This window comes from Oncorhynchus keta, unplaced genomic scaffold, assembly GCF_023373465.1.
Source record: "Oncorhynchus keta strain PuntledgeMale-10-30-2019 unplaced genomic scaffold, Oket_V2 Un_scaffold_29898_pilon_pilon, whole genome shotgun sequence".
Taxonomy (NCBI): domain Eukaryota; kingdom Metazoa; phylum Chordata; class Actinopteri; order Salmoniformes; family Salmonidae; genus Oncorhynchus; species Oncorhynchus keta.
In genome coordinates this window covers 77501-93778 of record NW_026290909.1, presented here as the reverse complement: position 1 = coordinate 93778, position 16278 = coordinate 77501, and the positions used below count along the sequence as shown (strand labels likewise).

The 16278-nt window shown below is 44.6% G+C and overlaps 1 protein-coding gene across 4 annotated transcripts in view; it reads right to left on the bottom strand.

Moving 5' to 3' along the window:
• Nucleotides 1–3651: 3651 nt before the first annotated feature.
• The window catches only part of LOC118380195 (speckle-type POZ protein-like A), a 32578-nt gene continuing 19951 nt past the window's right edge, over nucleotides 3652–16278 (bottom strand). For all 4 annotated transcript variants that reach the window (XM_052515719.1, XM_052515720.1, XM_052515722.1 and 1 more), the window contains 6 exons: nucleotides 12075–12252; nucleotides 11201–11256; nucleotides 10986–11108; nucleotides 5898–6040; nucleotides 5757–5810; nucleotides 3652–4128 (listed from right to left, as the gene is read on the bottom strand). In XM_052515719.1, coding sequence (XP_052371679.1) covers nucleotides 3984–4128; nucleotides 5757–5810; nucleotides 5898–6040; nucleotides 10986–11108; nucleotides 11201–11256; nucleotides 12075–12252 — 699 coding nt within the window. In that variant the 3' untranslated portion in view covers nucleotides 3652–3983. The remainder of the gene's footprint in view (nucleotides 4129–5756; nucleotides 5811–5897; nucleotides 6041–10985; nucleotides 11109–11200; nucleotides 11257–12074; nucleotides 12253–16278) is intronic.

Below are 16278 nucleotides of genomic sequence, written 5' to 3'. Positions count from 1 at the left end.
CATGTGACCCCTCCATACAACACATGCTGACTGTACCAACATGTGACCCCTCCATACAACACATGCTGACTGTACCAACATGTGACCCATCCATACAACACATGCTGACTGTACCAACATGTGACCCCTCCATACAACACATGCTGACTGTACCAACATGTGACCCCTCCATACAACACATGCTGACTGTACCAACATGTGACCCCTCCATACAACACATGCTGACTGTACCAACATGTGACCCCTCCATACAACACATGCTGACTGTACCAACATGTGACCCATCCATACAACACATGCTGACTGTACCAACATGTGACCCCTCCATACAACACATGCTGACTGTACCAACATGTGACCCATCCATACATGCTGACTGTACCAACATGTGACCCATCCATACATGCTGACTGTACCAACATGTGACCCCTCCATACAACACATGCTGACTGTACCAACATGTGACCCATCCATACATGCTGACTGTACCAACATGTGACCCATTCATACATGCTGACTGTACCAACATGTGACCCATCCATACAACACATGCTGACTGTACCAACATGTGACCCATCCATACAACACATGCTGACTGTACAACCAACATGTGACCCCTCCATACAACACATGCTGACTGTACCAACATGTGACCCCTCCATACAACACATGCTGACTGTACCAACATGTGACCCCTCCATACAACACATGCTGACTGTACCAACATGTGACCCCTCCATACAACACATGCTGACTGTACCAACATGTGACCCCTCCATACAACACATGCTGACTGTACCAACATGTGACCCCTCCATACAACACATGCTGACTGTACCAACATGTGACCCATCCATACAACACATGCTGACTGTACAACCAACATGTGACCCATCCATACATGCTGACTGTACCAACATGTGACCCATCCATACAACACATGCTGACTGTACCAACATGTGACCCCTCCATACAACACATGCTGACTGTACCAACATGTGACCCATCCATACAACACACGCTGACTGTACCAACATGTGACCCCTCCATACAACACACGCTGACTGTACCAACATGTGACCCCTCCATACAACACATGCTGACTGTACCAACATGTGACCCCTCCATACAACCAACATGACATTTTTTCATTGATGAATTGAATCAGTTTCAGGTTAGAATGTGAAGCTGGCCTGACCCCTGTAACAGACTGTAATAATGCCAAGGTGACAGCATCCTATACAGCTTGCTCTCCAACACTGTTGGAGCTCAGTGCATCTGGACAGGACTCATTTAAATCCTTAACAGATACTTAGATAATTGCACAAAAAAATAGTTGATGCCAAAATGTTAACCTGGACAGTTGTTTTCAACAATACAGGACCATGCATTAGTCTCCCCAATGTTTCCGTTTGTTAACCACTTCTTATTGACAAGCTTGTAGTAACATGGAAAGCTAAATCTCTGGAAGTTGAATCTATAGAGTGCCTTGAAGTATTCAGACCCCTTGACTTATTCCACATGTTGAGTTACAGCCTTAATTCAAAAACAGACCTCACCCATCTATCTACACACAATAACCCGTTACGACAAAGTGAAAACATGTTTTTACAAAATGTTGCATATTTATTGAAAATCAAATACAGAAATCTAAGTATTCATACTGACACTCCAAATTGAGCTCAGGTGCATCCAATTTCCTTTGATCATCCTTGAGACGTCATTACAACTTGGAGTCCATCTGTGGCCAATCCAATTATTTGGACATGATTTAGCTGTCTATACATGGTCCCACAGTTGACAGGGCATGCCAGAGCAGAAATTACATCCAAGGAACTATGATCCCTTATTGATGTCACTTGTTGAATCCACTTCAATCAGTGTAGATTAAGGGGAAGAGACAGGTTAAAGAAGTTTTAAGCCTTGATACAATTGTGACAGATTGTGTGTGCGATTCAGATGGTGAATGGGCAAGACAAAAGATTTAAGTGCCTTTGAACGGGGTATGATGGTAGGTGCCAGGAGCACTGGTTTGTGTCAAGAACTATAACCCTGCTGGGCTTTTCAAACTCAGTTTCCTGTGTGTATCAAGAATGGCCTACCACCCAATGGACATTCGGCCAACATGACAAGTGTGGGAAGCATTTTAGTCAACATGAGCCAGCATCCCCATTGAACGCTTTCAACACCTTGTAGAGTCGATGCCCTGACGAATTGAGTCTGTTCTGAGGGCAAAAGGTAGGGTGCAACTCAATATTGGGAAGGTGTTGCTAATGTGTGATATACTCAGTGAATTTGGGGAAGAGAATAAAACCATTTCTAGAGTGTTGACAGGTTGAAGAGAACAGTGGTCTCCATCACTGGGAAATAAAACAATATATATGGAACTACCCAGACTCTGTCTAGAGCTGGCCGTCTGACCAAACTGACCAACCAGGCAAGGAGGACCTTGGTCAGGGAAGTGATCACTGACAAAACTACAGATTTCCTTGGCTGACCGCATCAGCACTTCACCAATCTGGACGTTATGGGATAGTGGCCCGACGGAAAAACACTCCTGAAAAAAAGGCTCGTGAAAGACTCAGAGCATAAGGCAAATGATTATGTGGTCTGATGAGACAAAAAATGTAACTCTGGCCTGAATACAAAGCTCTATGTCTGGAGAAAACCAGACACATCACCCGTCTTACACCAAATCCCCAAATCAAGACGACTCAAAGCTGATCCAGACATACTGAAGACGACTCAAAGCTGATCCAGACATACCCAAAGGTGCTTCTTCAAAGTACTGACTCAGGGGTATGAATACTTATGTACATTAGATATTTCATTTAATACATTTGCAAACATTTATAAAAACATATTTTCACTTTGTTATTATGGGGTATTGTGACTAGATGGGTGAGGAAAAAAACAAGCGATTTAATCCATGTTGAATGCAGCCTGTAACAACATGTGGAATAAGTTGAGGGGTATGAATACTGTCTGAAGACACTAGGTTGGTCTTTGCATAAGTGATCGTCCAATGGGAGACTGTCAGGGGAAATTGCCTTTCCTATTTGTCCAATAGCGAGTGTGACTAGTTCAGAGGCAGAGAGTATAGACATGTTTGTCTTACATACAATAACAGCATCAACACAGGGTCTCAAATGCCAGAAAATAGAACAGACTGGTTAAACTGTCATTTACATAGAAATGGTGCCATCAATATGGGGCATACTCATCTTTTAAAAAGTGTAAAGAATCTTGCACTGAAAGTGTTCACGCTTTAATGTCTAGTCACAAAATGGGCTAGACATTACAAATATATATTTCCCATTAATCAAACCCTTAACATGTCCCTATAGAATTCCATATCAAAATTACTATGGGAACTAGTGCAATCTGGAGGCAGCCTGGTCTGTGGGACGGGGCAGCCTGGTCTGTGGGACGGGGCAGCCTGGTCTGTGGGACGGGGCAGCCTGGTCTGTGGGACGGGGCAGCCTGGTCTGTGGGACGGGGCAGCCTGGTCTGTGGGACGGGGCAGCCTGGTCTGTGGGACGGGGCAGCCTGGTCTGTGGGGCCAGGGCAGCCTGGTCTGTGGGACCGAGGGGCAGCCTGGTCTGTGGGACGGGGCAGCCTGGTCTGTGGGACGGGGCAGCCTGGTCTGTGGGACGGGGCAGCCTGGTCTGTGGGACGGGGCAGCCTGGTCTGTGGGACGGGGCAGCCTGGTCTGTGGGACGGGGCAGCCTGGTCTGTGGGACGGGGCAGCCACAGAATCAAATAGGGAGAACACAGTAGATCAGCTCCAGAGTAATGGCAGATAGATTAAGGCCATTTGAAATGACAAAAATAGCAGACAAAAGTTGAGGACCAAAACCAAACGTTTCTTTCCACCAGTAGGAGTCAGCCTCCCAGCTCTTTTCATCCTTGCTCGGGGGGAGGGTCTCCATGCTGTCTCAGCTCCTAGTGTCTGGATCAGAGGGCTGTCTCTGCTGTAGCAGTCAGGACTGTTTTAGGCGCTTCCTCGGCAGGCCGAAGGGCGGGCACTGTGCCGATGCCAAGGCTCTGAAGGCCTCGGCCACTAAGTGAGGGTGGGACTGGATCATTGACTTCCAGCCTGCCGTCTCCATTATGTCCGTGGCATGACTGCAATACAACCACACACAGACAGGATGTTAACACCAAACATCTGAAACCAAAGAAAAATCTATCTAGGACTGTAATGACAGAATAAATACAGTGGTACAGATATATATAAATGCAACATGTAAAGTGTTGGTTTCATGAGCTTAAGTAAAAGATCCCAGAAATGTTCCTGTTAGTGAGCGTTTCTCCTTTGCCAAGATAATCCATCCACCTGACGGTGTGATATATCAAGAAGGTGATTAAAACGGCATGATCATTACACAGGTGCACCTTGTGCTGGAGACAATAAAAGGCCACTAAAATGTGCCGTTTGACACACTACACAATGCCACAGATGTCTCAAGTTGAGGGAGCGTGCAATTGGCATGCTGACAGCAGGAATGTCCCCCACAGCTGTTCTCAAATAATAGAATGTTAATTTCTCTACCACAAGCTGCCTTTAACGTTGTTTTAGAGAATTTGGCAGTACGTCCAGCCGGCCTCACAACCGCAGACCACGTGTAACCACACCAGCCCAGGACATCCACATCTGGCCTTTTCTCCTGCGGGATCATCGGACACCAGCTGATGAAACTGTGGGTTTGCAGATCCGAAGAATTTCTTTACAAACTGTCAGAAACCATCTCAGGGAAGCTCATCTGTACACTCGTCGTCCTCACCAGGGGCGACCTGACTGCAGTTCGGACTTCAGTGGGAAACTGCTCTCCTTCGATGGCCACTGGCATGCTGAAGAAGAATGCTCTTCATGGATGAATCCCGGTCTTAACTGTACCGGGCAGATGCCAGACAGTGTGTATGGCGCCGTGTGGGCGAACAGTTTGGTGACGTCAGCGTTGTGAACACAGTGCCCCATGGTGGTGGTGGGGATATGGTATGGGCAGGTATAAGATACAGACAAGACAATTGCATTTTATTGATGGTAATTTGGATGCAGAGAGATACCGTGACAGGAGCCTGAGGCCCATTGTCGTGCAATTCATCAGAATATTTCAGTTCACGCCAATATCCAGCAACTTCGCACAGCCATTGAAGAGTAGGACAATATTCCACAAATCAACAGCCTGATCAACTCTAGGCGAGGGAGATGTGTCACCCTGCATGAGGCAAATGGCGGTCATACCAGATACTGACTGGTTTTCTGATCCACGCCCCTACCTTTTTTTAAGGGTAAATCAGTCACTCATTAAAATCTTTGAAATTGTTGCATGTTGCGTTTGTATAGTTGTCCAGTATACATAGAGATATGAAGATGTGTTTTAGACAAAGGGCTGCAGCAGTAGCAGTGGTGGGGACATCTTATTCAAACTCCTTTAGTCCTTACAACAGATCACCAGTAATACTAAACTAATTAAAACAGACCTCCTCCTCTATGAAAACCGAGATGACTCAAGGTGTCCTTAACACACTACATCACACAGAATAAAACAAAACATTTCATTTCATATTGTAGAACAGTGAACAAAACTTATCCAGGGAGAGTCTATTAATAACATGGATCAGCCCCATACTGGCCCTGTTGGCCCCCTCCTCCCTGGCTCTGTGGCTAAAACAATGAATTCTAATGCATCTCTTTGGGAGAGATAAGAGTTTGTTATTAATCTGGTGTCACATATCAGATAGTTACATACTTGCTATTCCAGTTTTTCCCATCTTTACAGCCCAGCTGTCGGAGGACGCTGCACCTACAGGAGATAACAGAGCAGCGCTGAGAGAAGGTAAACACGGCTGGCAGGAGGGATTCATCACTGGGTCTTTCTACAGATACTTGCCTGTTGATAAAATCTATGGCTTGTGCTTTGAGCTGCTCGGCACTGTGTAAGTCCGCCAGGATCAGGGTATCAGCCACGTTCTCCACAGAGAGGCTGGTGCACAGAGCCTCTTCACACATCACCTTTAAACGCTCCAAGGCATACTGGTGGAGAGAGAGGGTGGTTAAGGTTGGGGTCAGGGGTAAGGGTTCATTAAGTTTGGGGTCAGGGTTGGAGTCAGGGGTTAGGATTCATTAGGGTTGGGGTCAGGATTGGAGTCAGGGGTTAGGATTCATTAGGGTTGGGGTCAGGGTTGGAATCAGGGTTCAGGGTTCATTAAGGTTGGGGTCAGGAATCATTAGGGTTGGGGTCAGGGGTCGGGGTTCATTAAGGTTGCGTACAGGATTCATTAAGGTTGGGGTCAGGGTTGGAGTCAGGGGTTAGGATTAACTAGGATTGAGGTCAGGATTCATTAAGGTTGGGGTCAGGGATGGAGTCAGGGGTTAGGATTCATTAGGGTTGGGGTCAGGGGTTCATTAAGGTTGGGGTCAGGGTTGGAGTCAGGGGTTAGGGTTCATTAGGGTTGGGGTCCGGCTTCATTAAGGTTGGGGTCAGGGTTAGAGTAAGATGTCAGGATTCATTAAGGTTGGGGTCAGGATTCATTCAGGTTGGGGTCAGGGTTGTAGTCAGGGGTTAGAATTCATTAAAGTTGGGGTCAGGATTCATTAGGGTTGGGGTCAGGGGTCAGGATTCATTAGGGTTGGGGTTAGGATTCATTAGGGTTGGGGTCAGGATTCATTAGGGTTGGGTTCAGGGGTTAGGATTCATTAGGGTTGGGGTCAGGGGTCAGGATTCATTCAGGTTGTGGTCAGGGGTTAGGATTCATTAGGGTTGGGGTTAGGATTCATTAGGGTTGGGGTCAGGATTCATTAGGGTTGGGTTCAGGGGTTAGGATTCATTAGGGTTGGTGTCAGGATTCATTAAGGTTGGGGTCAGGGATTAGGGTCCATTAAGGTTGGGGTCAGGATTAATTAAGGTTGGGTTCAGGGGTTAGCATTCATTAGGGTTGGGGTCAGGGTTCATTAAGGTTGGGGTCAGGGGTTAGGATTCATTAGGGTTGGGGTCAGGGATTGGGGTTCATTAAGGTTGGGGTCAGGTTTGGAGTCAGGGGTTAGGGTTCATTAAGGTTGGGGTCAGGGTTCATTAAGGTTGGGTCAGGGTTGGAGTCAGGGGTTAGCATTCATTAGGGTCGGGGTCAGGGTTCATTAAGGTTGGGGTCAGGGGTTAGGATTCATTAAGGTTGGGGTCAGGGTTGGAGTCAGGGGTTAGGATTCATTAGGGTTGGGGTCAGGGATTAGGGTTCATTAAGGTTGGGGTCAGGATTCATTCAGGTTGGGGTCAGGGTTGTAGTCAGGGGTTAGAATTCATTAAAGTTGGGGTAAGGATTCATTAGGGTTGGGGTCAGGGGTCATTCAGGTTGGGGTCAGGGGTTAGGATTCATTAGGGTTGGGGTCAGGATTCATTAGGGTTGGGTTCAGGGGTTAGGATTCATTAGGGTTGGTGTCAGGATTCATTAAGGTTGGGGTCAGGGATTAGGGTCCATTAAGGTTGGGGTCAGGATTCATTAAGGTTGGGTTCAGGGGTTAGGATTCATTAAGGTTGGGGTCAGGGTTGGAGTCAGGGGTTAGCATTCATTAGGGTCGGGGTCAGGGTTCATTAAGGTTGGGGTCAGGGGTTAGGATTCATTAAGGTTAGGATCAGGGTTGGAGTCAGGGGTTAGGATTCATTAGGGTTGGGGTCAGGGGTTAGGGTTCATTAAGGTTGGGGTCAGGGTTGGAGTCAGGGGTTAGGATTCATTAGGGTTGGGGTCAGGGATTGGGGTTCATTAAGGTTGGGGTCAGGTTTGGAGTCAGGGGTTAGGGTTCATTAAGGTTGGGGTCAGGGTTGGAGTCAGGGGTTAAGATTCATTAGGGTTGGGGTCAGGGATTGGGGTTCATTAAGGTTGTAGTCGGGGTTGGAATCAGGGGTCAGGGTTCATTAAGGTTGGGGTCAGGAATCATTAGGGTTGGGGTCAGGGGTCGGGGTTCATTAAGGTTGGGGTCAGGGTTGGAGTCAGGGGTTAGGGTTCAATAAGGTTGGGGTCAGGGTTGGAGTCAGGGGTTAAGATTCATTAGGGTTGGGGTCAGGGATTGGGGTTCATTAAGGTTGGGGTCAGGGTTGGAGTCAGGGGTTAGGGTTAATTAAAGTTGGGGTCAGGATTCATTAGGGTTAGGGTTCATTAAGGTTGCGTACAGGATTCATTAAGGTTGGGGTCAGGGTTGGAGTCAGGGGTTAGGATTAATTAGGATTGGGGTCAGGATTCATTAAGGTTGGGGTCAGGGATGGAGTCAGGGGTTAGGATTCATTAGCATTTTCACTTTTGGATGAATAGCGTGCCCAGAGTGAACTGCCTCCTACTCAGTCCCAGATGTTAATATATGCATATCATTATTAGTATTGGATAGAAAACACCCTTAAGTTTCTAAAACTGTTTGAATTATGTCTGTGAGTATGACAGAACTCATATGGCAGGCAAAAACCTGAGGTTTGTAGTTTTTTAACTAAGCCCCTATCAAATACACAGTGGAATATGGGTCATGTTGCACTTGCTAAGGCTTCCACTAGATGTCAACCATCTTTAGAACGTTGTTTCAGGCTTCTACTGTGAAGGGAGAGCGAATGAGAGCTGTTTAAGTAAGGGGCCTGGCAGCAGCCTCGTTCTCAGTCACGCGCATTTCACATGAGAGGAAGCTCTTGTTCCATTGCTTTTCTACAGAATGGAATTCTCCGGTTGGAACATTATTGAACATTTATGATAAAAACATCCTAAAGATTGATTCTATATTTAGTTTGACAAGTTTCTACGACCTGTAATATAACTTTGAACTTTTCGTCCGACTGGACCTGCGTTTGGATTTGTTTACCAAACGCCCTAACAAAATAAGCTATTTGGACATAATTGATGGACTTTATGGAACAAAACATTTGTCAAACTGGGATTCCTGGGAGTGCATTCTGATGAAGATCAAAGGTAAGTGAATATTTATAATGCTATTTTTGACTAATGTTGACTGCGCAACATGGCGGATATTTCTTATGGCTGTTTTGGGCGCTGAGCGCCGTACACAGATTATGCTTTTTCCGTAAAGTTTTTTAAAAATCTGACACAGCGGTAGCATTAAGGAGAAGTTTATCTATATTTCCATGTATCACATATGTATTTTCATCAACAGTATTTCTGTAAATTCATGTTGCTCTCTGCAAAATCAATGCATGTTTTGGAACTACTGACGTAACACGCCAATGTAGGGTAAATGTATGTAAATATGTAAATGTAAAATAAGATTTTTGGATATAAATATTTACCGAACAAAACATACATGTATTGTGTAACATGAAGTCCTATGAGTGTCAACTGATGAAGATCAAAGGTTAGGGATTCATTTCTCTATTTGTGCTTTTTGTGACTCCTCTCTTTGGCTGGAAAAATGGCTGGGTTTTTCTGTGACTTGGTGGTGACCAAACATAATTGTTTGTGGAGCTTTCGCTGTAAAGCATTTCTGAAATCAGACACTGTGGCTGGATTAACGAGAATTTATCTTTAAAATGGTGCCTAATACTTGTGTGTTTAAGAAATTTGATTCATGAGATATATTTTTATTTGTATTTGGCGCCCTGCAATTTCATTGGCTGTTGGCGAGGGGTTCCGCTAGTGTTCCTAGACAGGTTAAGGTTGGGGTCAGGGTTGGAGTCAGGGGTTAGGATTCATTAAGGTTGGGGTCAGGGTTGGAGTCAGTGGTCAGGGTTCATTAAGGTTGGGGTCAGGGGTTAGGATTCAGTGGGTTGGGGTCAGGGGTTAGGATTCATTAAGGTTGGGGTCAGGGTTGGAGTCAGGGGTTAGGATTCATTAGGGTTGGGGTCAGGGGTTTGTGTTCAATAAGGTTGGAATCAGGGGTCAGGGTTTATTAAGGTTGGGGTCAGGGGTTAGGATTCATTAAGGTTGGGGTCAGGGGTTAGGATTCATTAGGGTTGGGGTCAGGGGTTTGTGTTCAATAAGGTTGGAATCAGGGGTCAGGGTTTATTAAGGTTGGGGTCAGGGGTTAGGATTCATTAAGGTTGGGGTCAGGGGTTAGGATTCATTAAGGTTGGGGTCAGGGGTTAGGATTCATTAAGGTTGGGGTCAGGGGTTAGGATTCATTAAGGTTGGGGTCAGGGGTTAGGATTCATTAAGGTTGGGGTCAGGGGTTAGGATTCATTAAGGTTGGGGTCAGGGGTTAGGATTCATTAAGGTTGGGGTCAGGGGTTAGGGTTCATTAAGGTTGGGGTCAGGGTTGGAGTCAGGGGTTAGGATTCATTAGGGTTGGGGTCAGGGGTTTGTGTTCAATAAGGTTGGAATCAGGGGTCAGGGTTTATTAAGGTTGGGGTCAGGGGTTAGGGTTCATTAAGGTTGGGGTCAGGGTTGGAGTCAGGGGTTAGGATTCATTAGGGTTGGGGTCAGGGGTTTGTGTTCAATAAGGTTGGAATCAGGGGTCAGGGTTTATTAAGGTTGGGGTCAGGGGTTAGGATTCATTAAGGTTGGGGTCAGGGGTTAGGATTCATTAAGGTTGGGGTCAGGGGTTAGGATTCATTAAGGTTGGGGTCAGGCGATATTACGATAGTTATTGACAGCCACCGTCGATGGTGACCACATCGGGATGTGAGACGATGATTTATCCTATTTGATCTTGACTGGTGCCACTCCGTAAAGCATCGAACTGCAAGGCAGCGCATGACTGACATTCGGAGTGATTTGCCTATTCTATTAGCCAGAGATTGACATGGTCGATCTCCACAGAGATCGCAGAGAGCTGATCTGTAGGGTTACAGTCCCCACGTGAATCTAGCTCTGACAAAACATTATTATTATTATTTTTTTAAACCCCAACCATGCAGATTATTTTACATTTTAAAACAATTTGGATTAAAATTCAAATAATTTCAAATGACACGTTAGCCGTATATCAACAGGCTACTGTAACCCTGTTATTAGTGCCAATATGGACTAGCTCCGTTATATTGGGTCAGTCTTACTTTGTCAGCAGCTGCCAGCAGGTTGTCGGCCATCTTGTCCAGGTTGGGAGCTTTCCCTGTGTAGATGAATCCCATCATCTCCTTAAACACGTCTGGCTCCACATCACTGATGTCCACACGGTTCTGAGACAGGACACAGTTGTGTTACTATGAGACATAAAGTAGCAGCAGTACAACACAATGTGTTCATATGTGAAGGTCTCAGTGAAACACACCTTTATACTCTCCTCCATCTCATGTTCAAACATGGCGCTAAACACGGGAGATCTCGCTGTCAATCAAAGGAGGAAAAACAACATTAGTATGTCTGTGGTGATTCAAGGCATTCTTAACCAAACTGCTGCCATGCCTAAAGCACGGAGTCAAGGGGTGAAGGAATCTATCCCTGCGGTTTGCACAGCTAGGAGGGCTGAGGTAAGAGAGGGCTGGAGAGGCCCTCAGGATTACAACCAGGTGTTACAGGGTTAGGGATTAAAACCAGGGGGCTGGTAAGCGGCAGAGAGGGGGCTGGTGCTGGTAGAGAGGTAGTGTCCGAGTCTTACCTGCTAGGATGGATTTGTAGTAGTAGTAGTAGTAGTGTAGCAGTAGTTTAGTAGAGGGTATTCGTGGTGTAGTAGTAGTAATGTAGTAGTAGTAGTGTTACCTGCTAGGATGGATTTGTGTGCCTTGAACTCCTGCCCCCCCACATAGAGGGAACAGTCAGTGAAGCGGGAAGTTTAGTCGTAGTGTATTAGTGGTGTAGCAGTAGTATTGTAGTAGTAGTAGTATAGTATTAGTAGCAGTGTATTAGTGGTGTAGTAGTAGTAGTAGTAGTAATGTAGCAGTAGTTTAGTAGAGGGTATTCGTGGTGTAGCAGTAGTATTGTAGTAGTAGTAGTATATTGGTGGTGTAGTATTAGTAGCAGTGTATTAGTGGTATAGTAGTAGTAGTAGTAGTAATGTAGCAGTAGTTTAGTAGAGGGTATTCGTGGTGTAGTAGTAGTAGTGTAGCAGTAGTTTAGTAGAGGGTATTCGTGGTGTAGTAGTAATAATGTAGTAGTAGTAATGTAGTAGTAGTGGTGGTGTAGTAGTAGTAATGTAGTAGTCTTACCTGCCAGGATGGATTTGTGTGCCTTGAACTCCTGCCCCCCCACATAGAGGGAACAGTCAGTGAAGCGGGAACACTGCCACAGGTTCCCCAGGTCATCTGACAGCTGGCACTCTGGTACCTTCAGCATGTTCATGTTGGACTGGCCAGAGATGCTCACAGAGTCCTGCACCACACTCACCTGTAATATAACACACAATACATTATCTATACATTTACATTATCAATACTAAATCATGCCGGGCTGGCCAGAGATGTACACAGAGTCCTGAACCACACTCACCTAGAATATAATATAACATACAATACATTATCTATACATTTACATTATCAATACTAAATCATGCTGGGCTGGCCAGAGATGCTCACAGAGTCCTGAACCACACTCACCTAGAATATAATATAACATACAATACATTATCTATACATTTACATTATCAATACTAAATCATGCTGGGCTGGCCAGAGATGCTCACAGAGTCCTGCACCACACTCACCTGTAATATAACATACAATACATTATCATTATCAATACTAAATCATGGTGGGCTGGCCAGAGATGTACACAGAGTCCTGAACCACACTCACCTAGAATATAATACATGATCAATACATGATTTACTGTTCCTTCAGAAAGTATTCATACCCCTTGATTTATTAACATTTTGTTGTGTTACAGCCTGAATTCAAAACAGACTAAATATACTATTTTCCTCACCCATTGACACACAATACTTCATAATGACAAAGTGAGAAAAAAACATTATTTTTGTAAATGTATTGAAAAAGAAATCCCCAAATCTCAAATTTGGGTCAATACCTGTTAGAATCACCGTTGGCAGCGATTATAGCTGTGAGTCTTTCTGGGTAAGTCTCTAAGAACTTTGCACATCTGGATTGTACTATATTGGCACATTATTCTTAGAAACATATTCAGGCTGTCATTGCTAGGTGGCCATTTTCACGCCAGTTTACGTCTAAACCGTAACTAGGCAACTCAGGAACATTCAATGTCATCTTGGTCAATCAACTCCAGGGTATATTTGGCATTGTGTTTTAGGTTATTGTCGTGTTGAAAGGTGAATTTGTTTGCCAGTGTTTGTTGGAGTGCAGAATGAACCAGGTTTTACTCTAGGATTTTGCCCTAGCTTAGCTCTATTCCATTTATTTTTATCCTAAAAATCTCCCTAGTCCTTTCCGATGACAAACATACCCATAATATAACGCAACCACCACCGTGCTTTAAAATTGGAGCGTGGTTTGAAGTGATGTGTTGGTTTTGCCCCAAACATAACCCTTTTTATTCAGGACATAGTTCATTTCTTTGCCACATTTTCTGCAGTTTTACTTTAGTGCCTTGTTACAAACAGGAGGCATGTTTTGGAATATTTGTATTCTATACAGGCTTCCTTTTAACTCTGTCAATTAGGTTAGTATTGTGGAGTAACTCTAATTTTGTTGATCCATCCTCTGTTTTAAAGTCACCATTGGCCTCATGGTGAAATCCTAGAGCGGGTTCCTTCCTCTCTGGCAACTGAGTTAGGAATGAATCCTGTATCTTTGTAGTGACTGGGTGTATTGATACACCATCCAAAGTGTAATTAATAACTTCACCATGCTCAAAGGGATATTCAATGTTTGCTATTTTCATTTACCAATCGGTGTGCTTTGTGAGGCATAGGAACACCTCCCTGGTCTTTGTGATTGGATCTGTGTTAATTTGTAAAAATTACTAAAAACACAACTCCACTTTCACATTATGGGATATTGTGTGTAAGCCAGTGACAACATTTAAATGTAATCCATTTTAAACACAACAGAAATGTGGAAAAAGGGTTGTGAATACTCTCAGAAGGCCTTGTATACATGATCTATACTAAAATACTATACTATTCATGTTGGACTGGCCAGAGATGTTCACACTATCCTGCACCATACTCATCTAGATAATATATATCTATACTAGAAATGGGCAACATGGACAAAAGTCAAATAGCCATAAATTGAGCCATTTTGCATGATAATGATGCATACAAAAACATGGATTTCTATTAGGAACAGGGCTCTAGACTGACTTTTTCCAGTGCTAAGTAAGATATGAAAGAAGATCGCTATCTAACATGTTCAGGGAATGCATGATGGATATTTTTGATGTGCAGCATGCGAAAATAGGAACCAGAATAATCAGATTTGTTTTAGCCTCTTTAGAGATTAATTTCCTGCATGTTTTTGGTGCATATTGTCAGGAACTCAAAACTCAGCAAGATTGCTATCTCTAAATATTATATTGTTGCTAGATAGCCATGCAATTGATCTAACAGTGAATTTAACCTCCTACAAACACTTTCCAAATGGTAGGCACATGGCCAACCCATCTCAATGACATATTGTTAGTAAAGTGCTGCCTTTTCCTCTATATTGACAGTTGATGAATAAACTTACAAAGCAGAGTCTGTCTTTTTTAATGGTTATAGAAGTAGAAATATGCCGCAACGTTGTGTAGCCTAATCACTGAAATTACCGGATTCGGTAGAACGAGGGTAATATCGGTGTCTGAAATTCTCTCTCTCAGTAGGAGGACAGTACACCCAATAGTAGACCTGACAGTAGAATGTGTGCAGAACAACAAGTGTTTTTTGGAATGTAACTTCGGAGGGTCCAGGTAAATGAAGTGTCCAATCCATTTGAAATTAACTGAATACTTCTAGGAATAAGTGCCAGTTTGCCTGACATGGTTTGCAGCCAGGTCTAACATTTTCAGGGAAATTGGCAATTTTATAAACAAATTAGATTCAAATTGGAGACGGAAGGTCTCTACTCATTTAATTAGGCGTTTCAGGAAGTTAATTAATTAGTTGGATTACAATGAGTTTGTTCTTCTGTTTTAATGGCGTAACAAAGACCAGGAGATACCGCTCCAATATAAACTAATTTAGTCATTAATAACTCTTCATACTGAAACAAACTATTTTGTAGCTGAGAGTGATGCAAGACTTAACATCTGTGGCCAGTCCAACATTATGTTTTAGTGTAGATTAGTTGGGATGATAAACTGACAGGTGGAAACACTGTCCTGTAGAGGTAGGGAGCCTTCTTCTAGAGGGGTGGAAACACTGTCCTGTAGAGGTAGGGAGCCTTCTTCTAGAGGGGTGGAAACACTGTCCTGTAGAGGTAGGGAGCCTTCTTCTAGAGGGGTGGAAACACTGTCCTGTAGAGGTAGGGAGCCTTCTTCTAGAGCGGTGGAAACACTGTCCTGTAGAGGTAGGGAGCCTTCTTCTAGAGCGGTGGAAACACTGTCCTGTAGAGGTAGGGAGCCTTCTTCTAGAGCGGTGGAAACACTGTCCTGTAGAGGTAGGGAGCCTTCTTCTAGAGCGGTGGAAACACTGTCCTGTAGAGGTAGGGAGCCTTCTTCTAGAGCGGTGGAAACACTGTCCTGTAGAGGTAGGGAGCCTTCTTCTAGAGCGGTGGAAACACTGTCCTGTAGAGGTAGGGAGCCTTCTTCTAGAGGGGTGGAAACACTGTCCTGTAGAGGTAGGGAGCCTTCTTCTAGAGGGGTGGAAACACTGTCCTGTAGAGGTAGGGAGCCTTCTTCTAGAGGGGTGGAAACACTGTCCTGTAGAGGTAGGGAGCCTTCTTCTAGAGGGGTGGAAACACTGTCCTGTAGAGGTAGGGAGCCTTCTTCTAGAGGGGTGGAAACACTGTCCTGTAGAGGTAGGGAGCCTTCTTCTAGAGGGGTGGAAACACTGTCCTGTAGAGGTAGGGAGCCTTCTTCTAGAGGGGTGGAAACACTGTCCTGTAGAGGTAGGGAGCCTTCTTCTAGAGGGGTGGAAACACTGTCCTGTAGAGGTAGGGACCCTAACAGTGATTGTGTGTGTGTGTGTGTGTGTGTGTGTGTGTGTGTGTGTGTGTGTGTGTGTGTGTGTGTGTGTGTGTGTGTGTGAAACACTGTCCTGTGTGAGGTGATTGTGTGTGTGTGTGTTCAGTGATTGTGTGTGTGTAACAGTGATTGTGTGTGTGTGTGTGTGTGTGTGTGTGTGTGTGTGTGTGTGTGACAGTGATTGTGTGTGTTGTGTGTAGTGATTGTGTGTGTTGTGTGTAACAGTGATTGTGTGTGTGTAACAGTGATTGTGTGTGTGTAACAGTGATTGTGTGTGTGTAACAGTGATTGTGTGTGTGTAACAGTGATTGTGTGTGTGTGTGTGTGTAA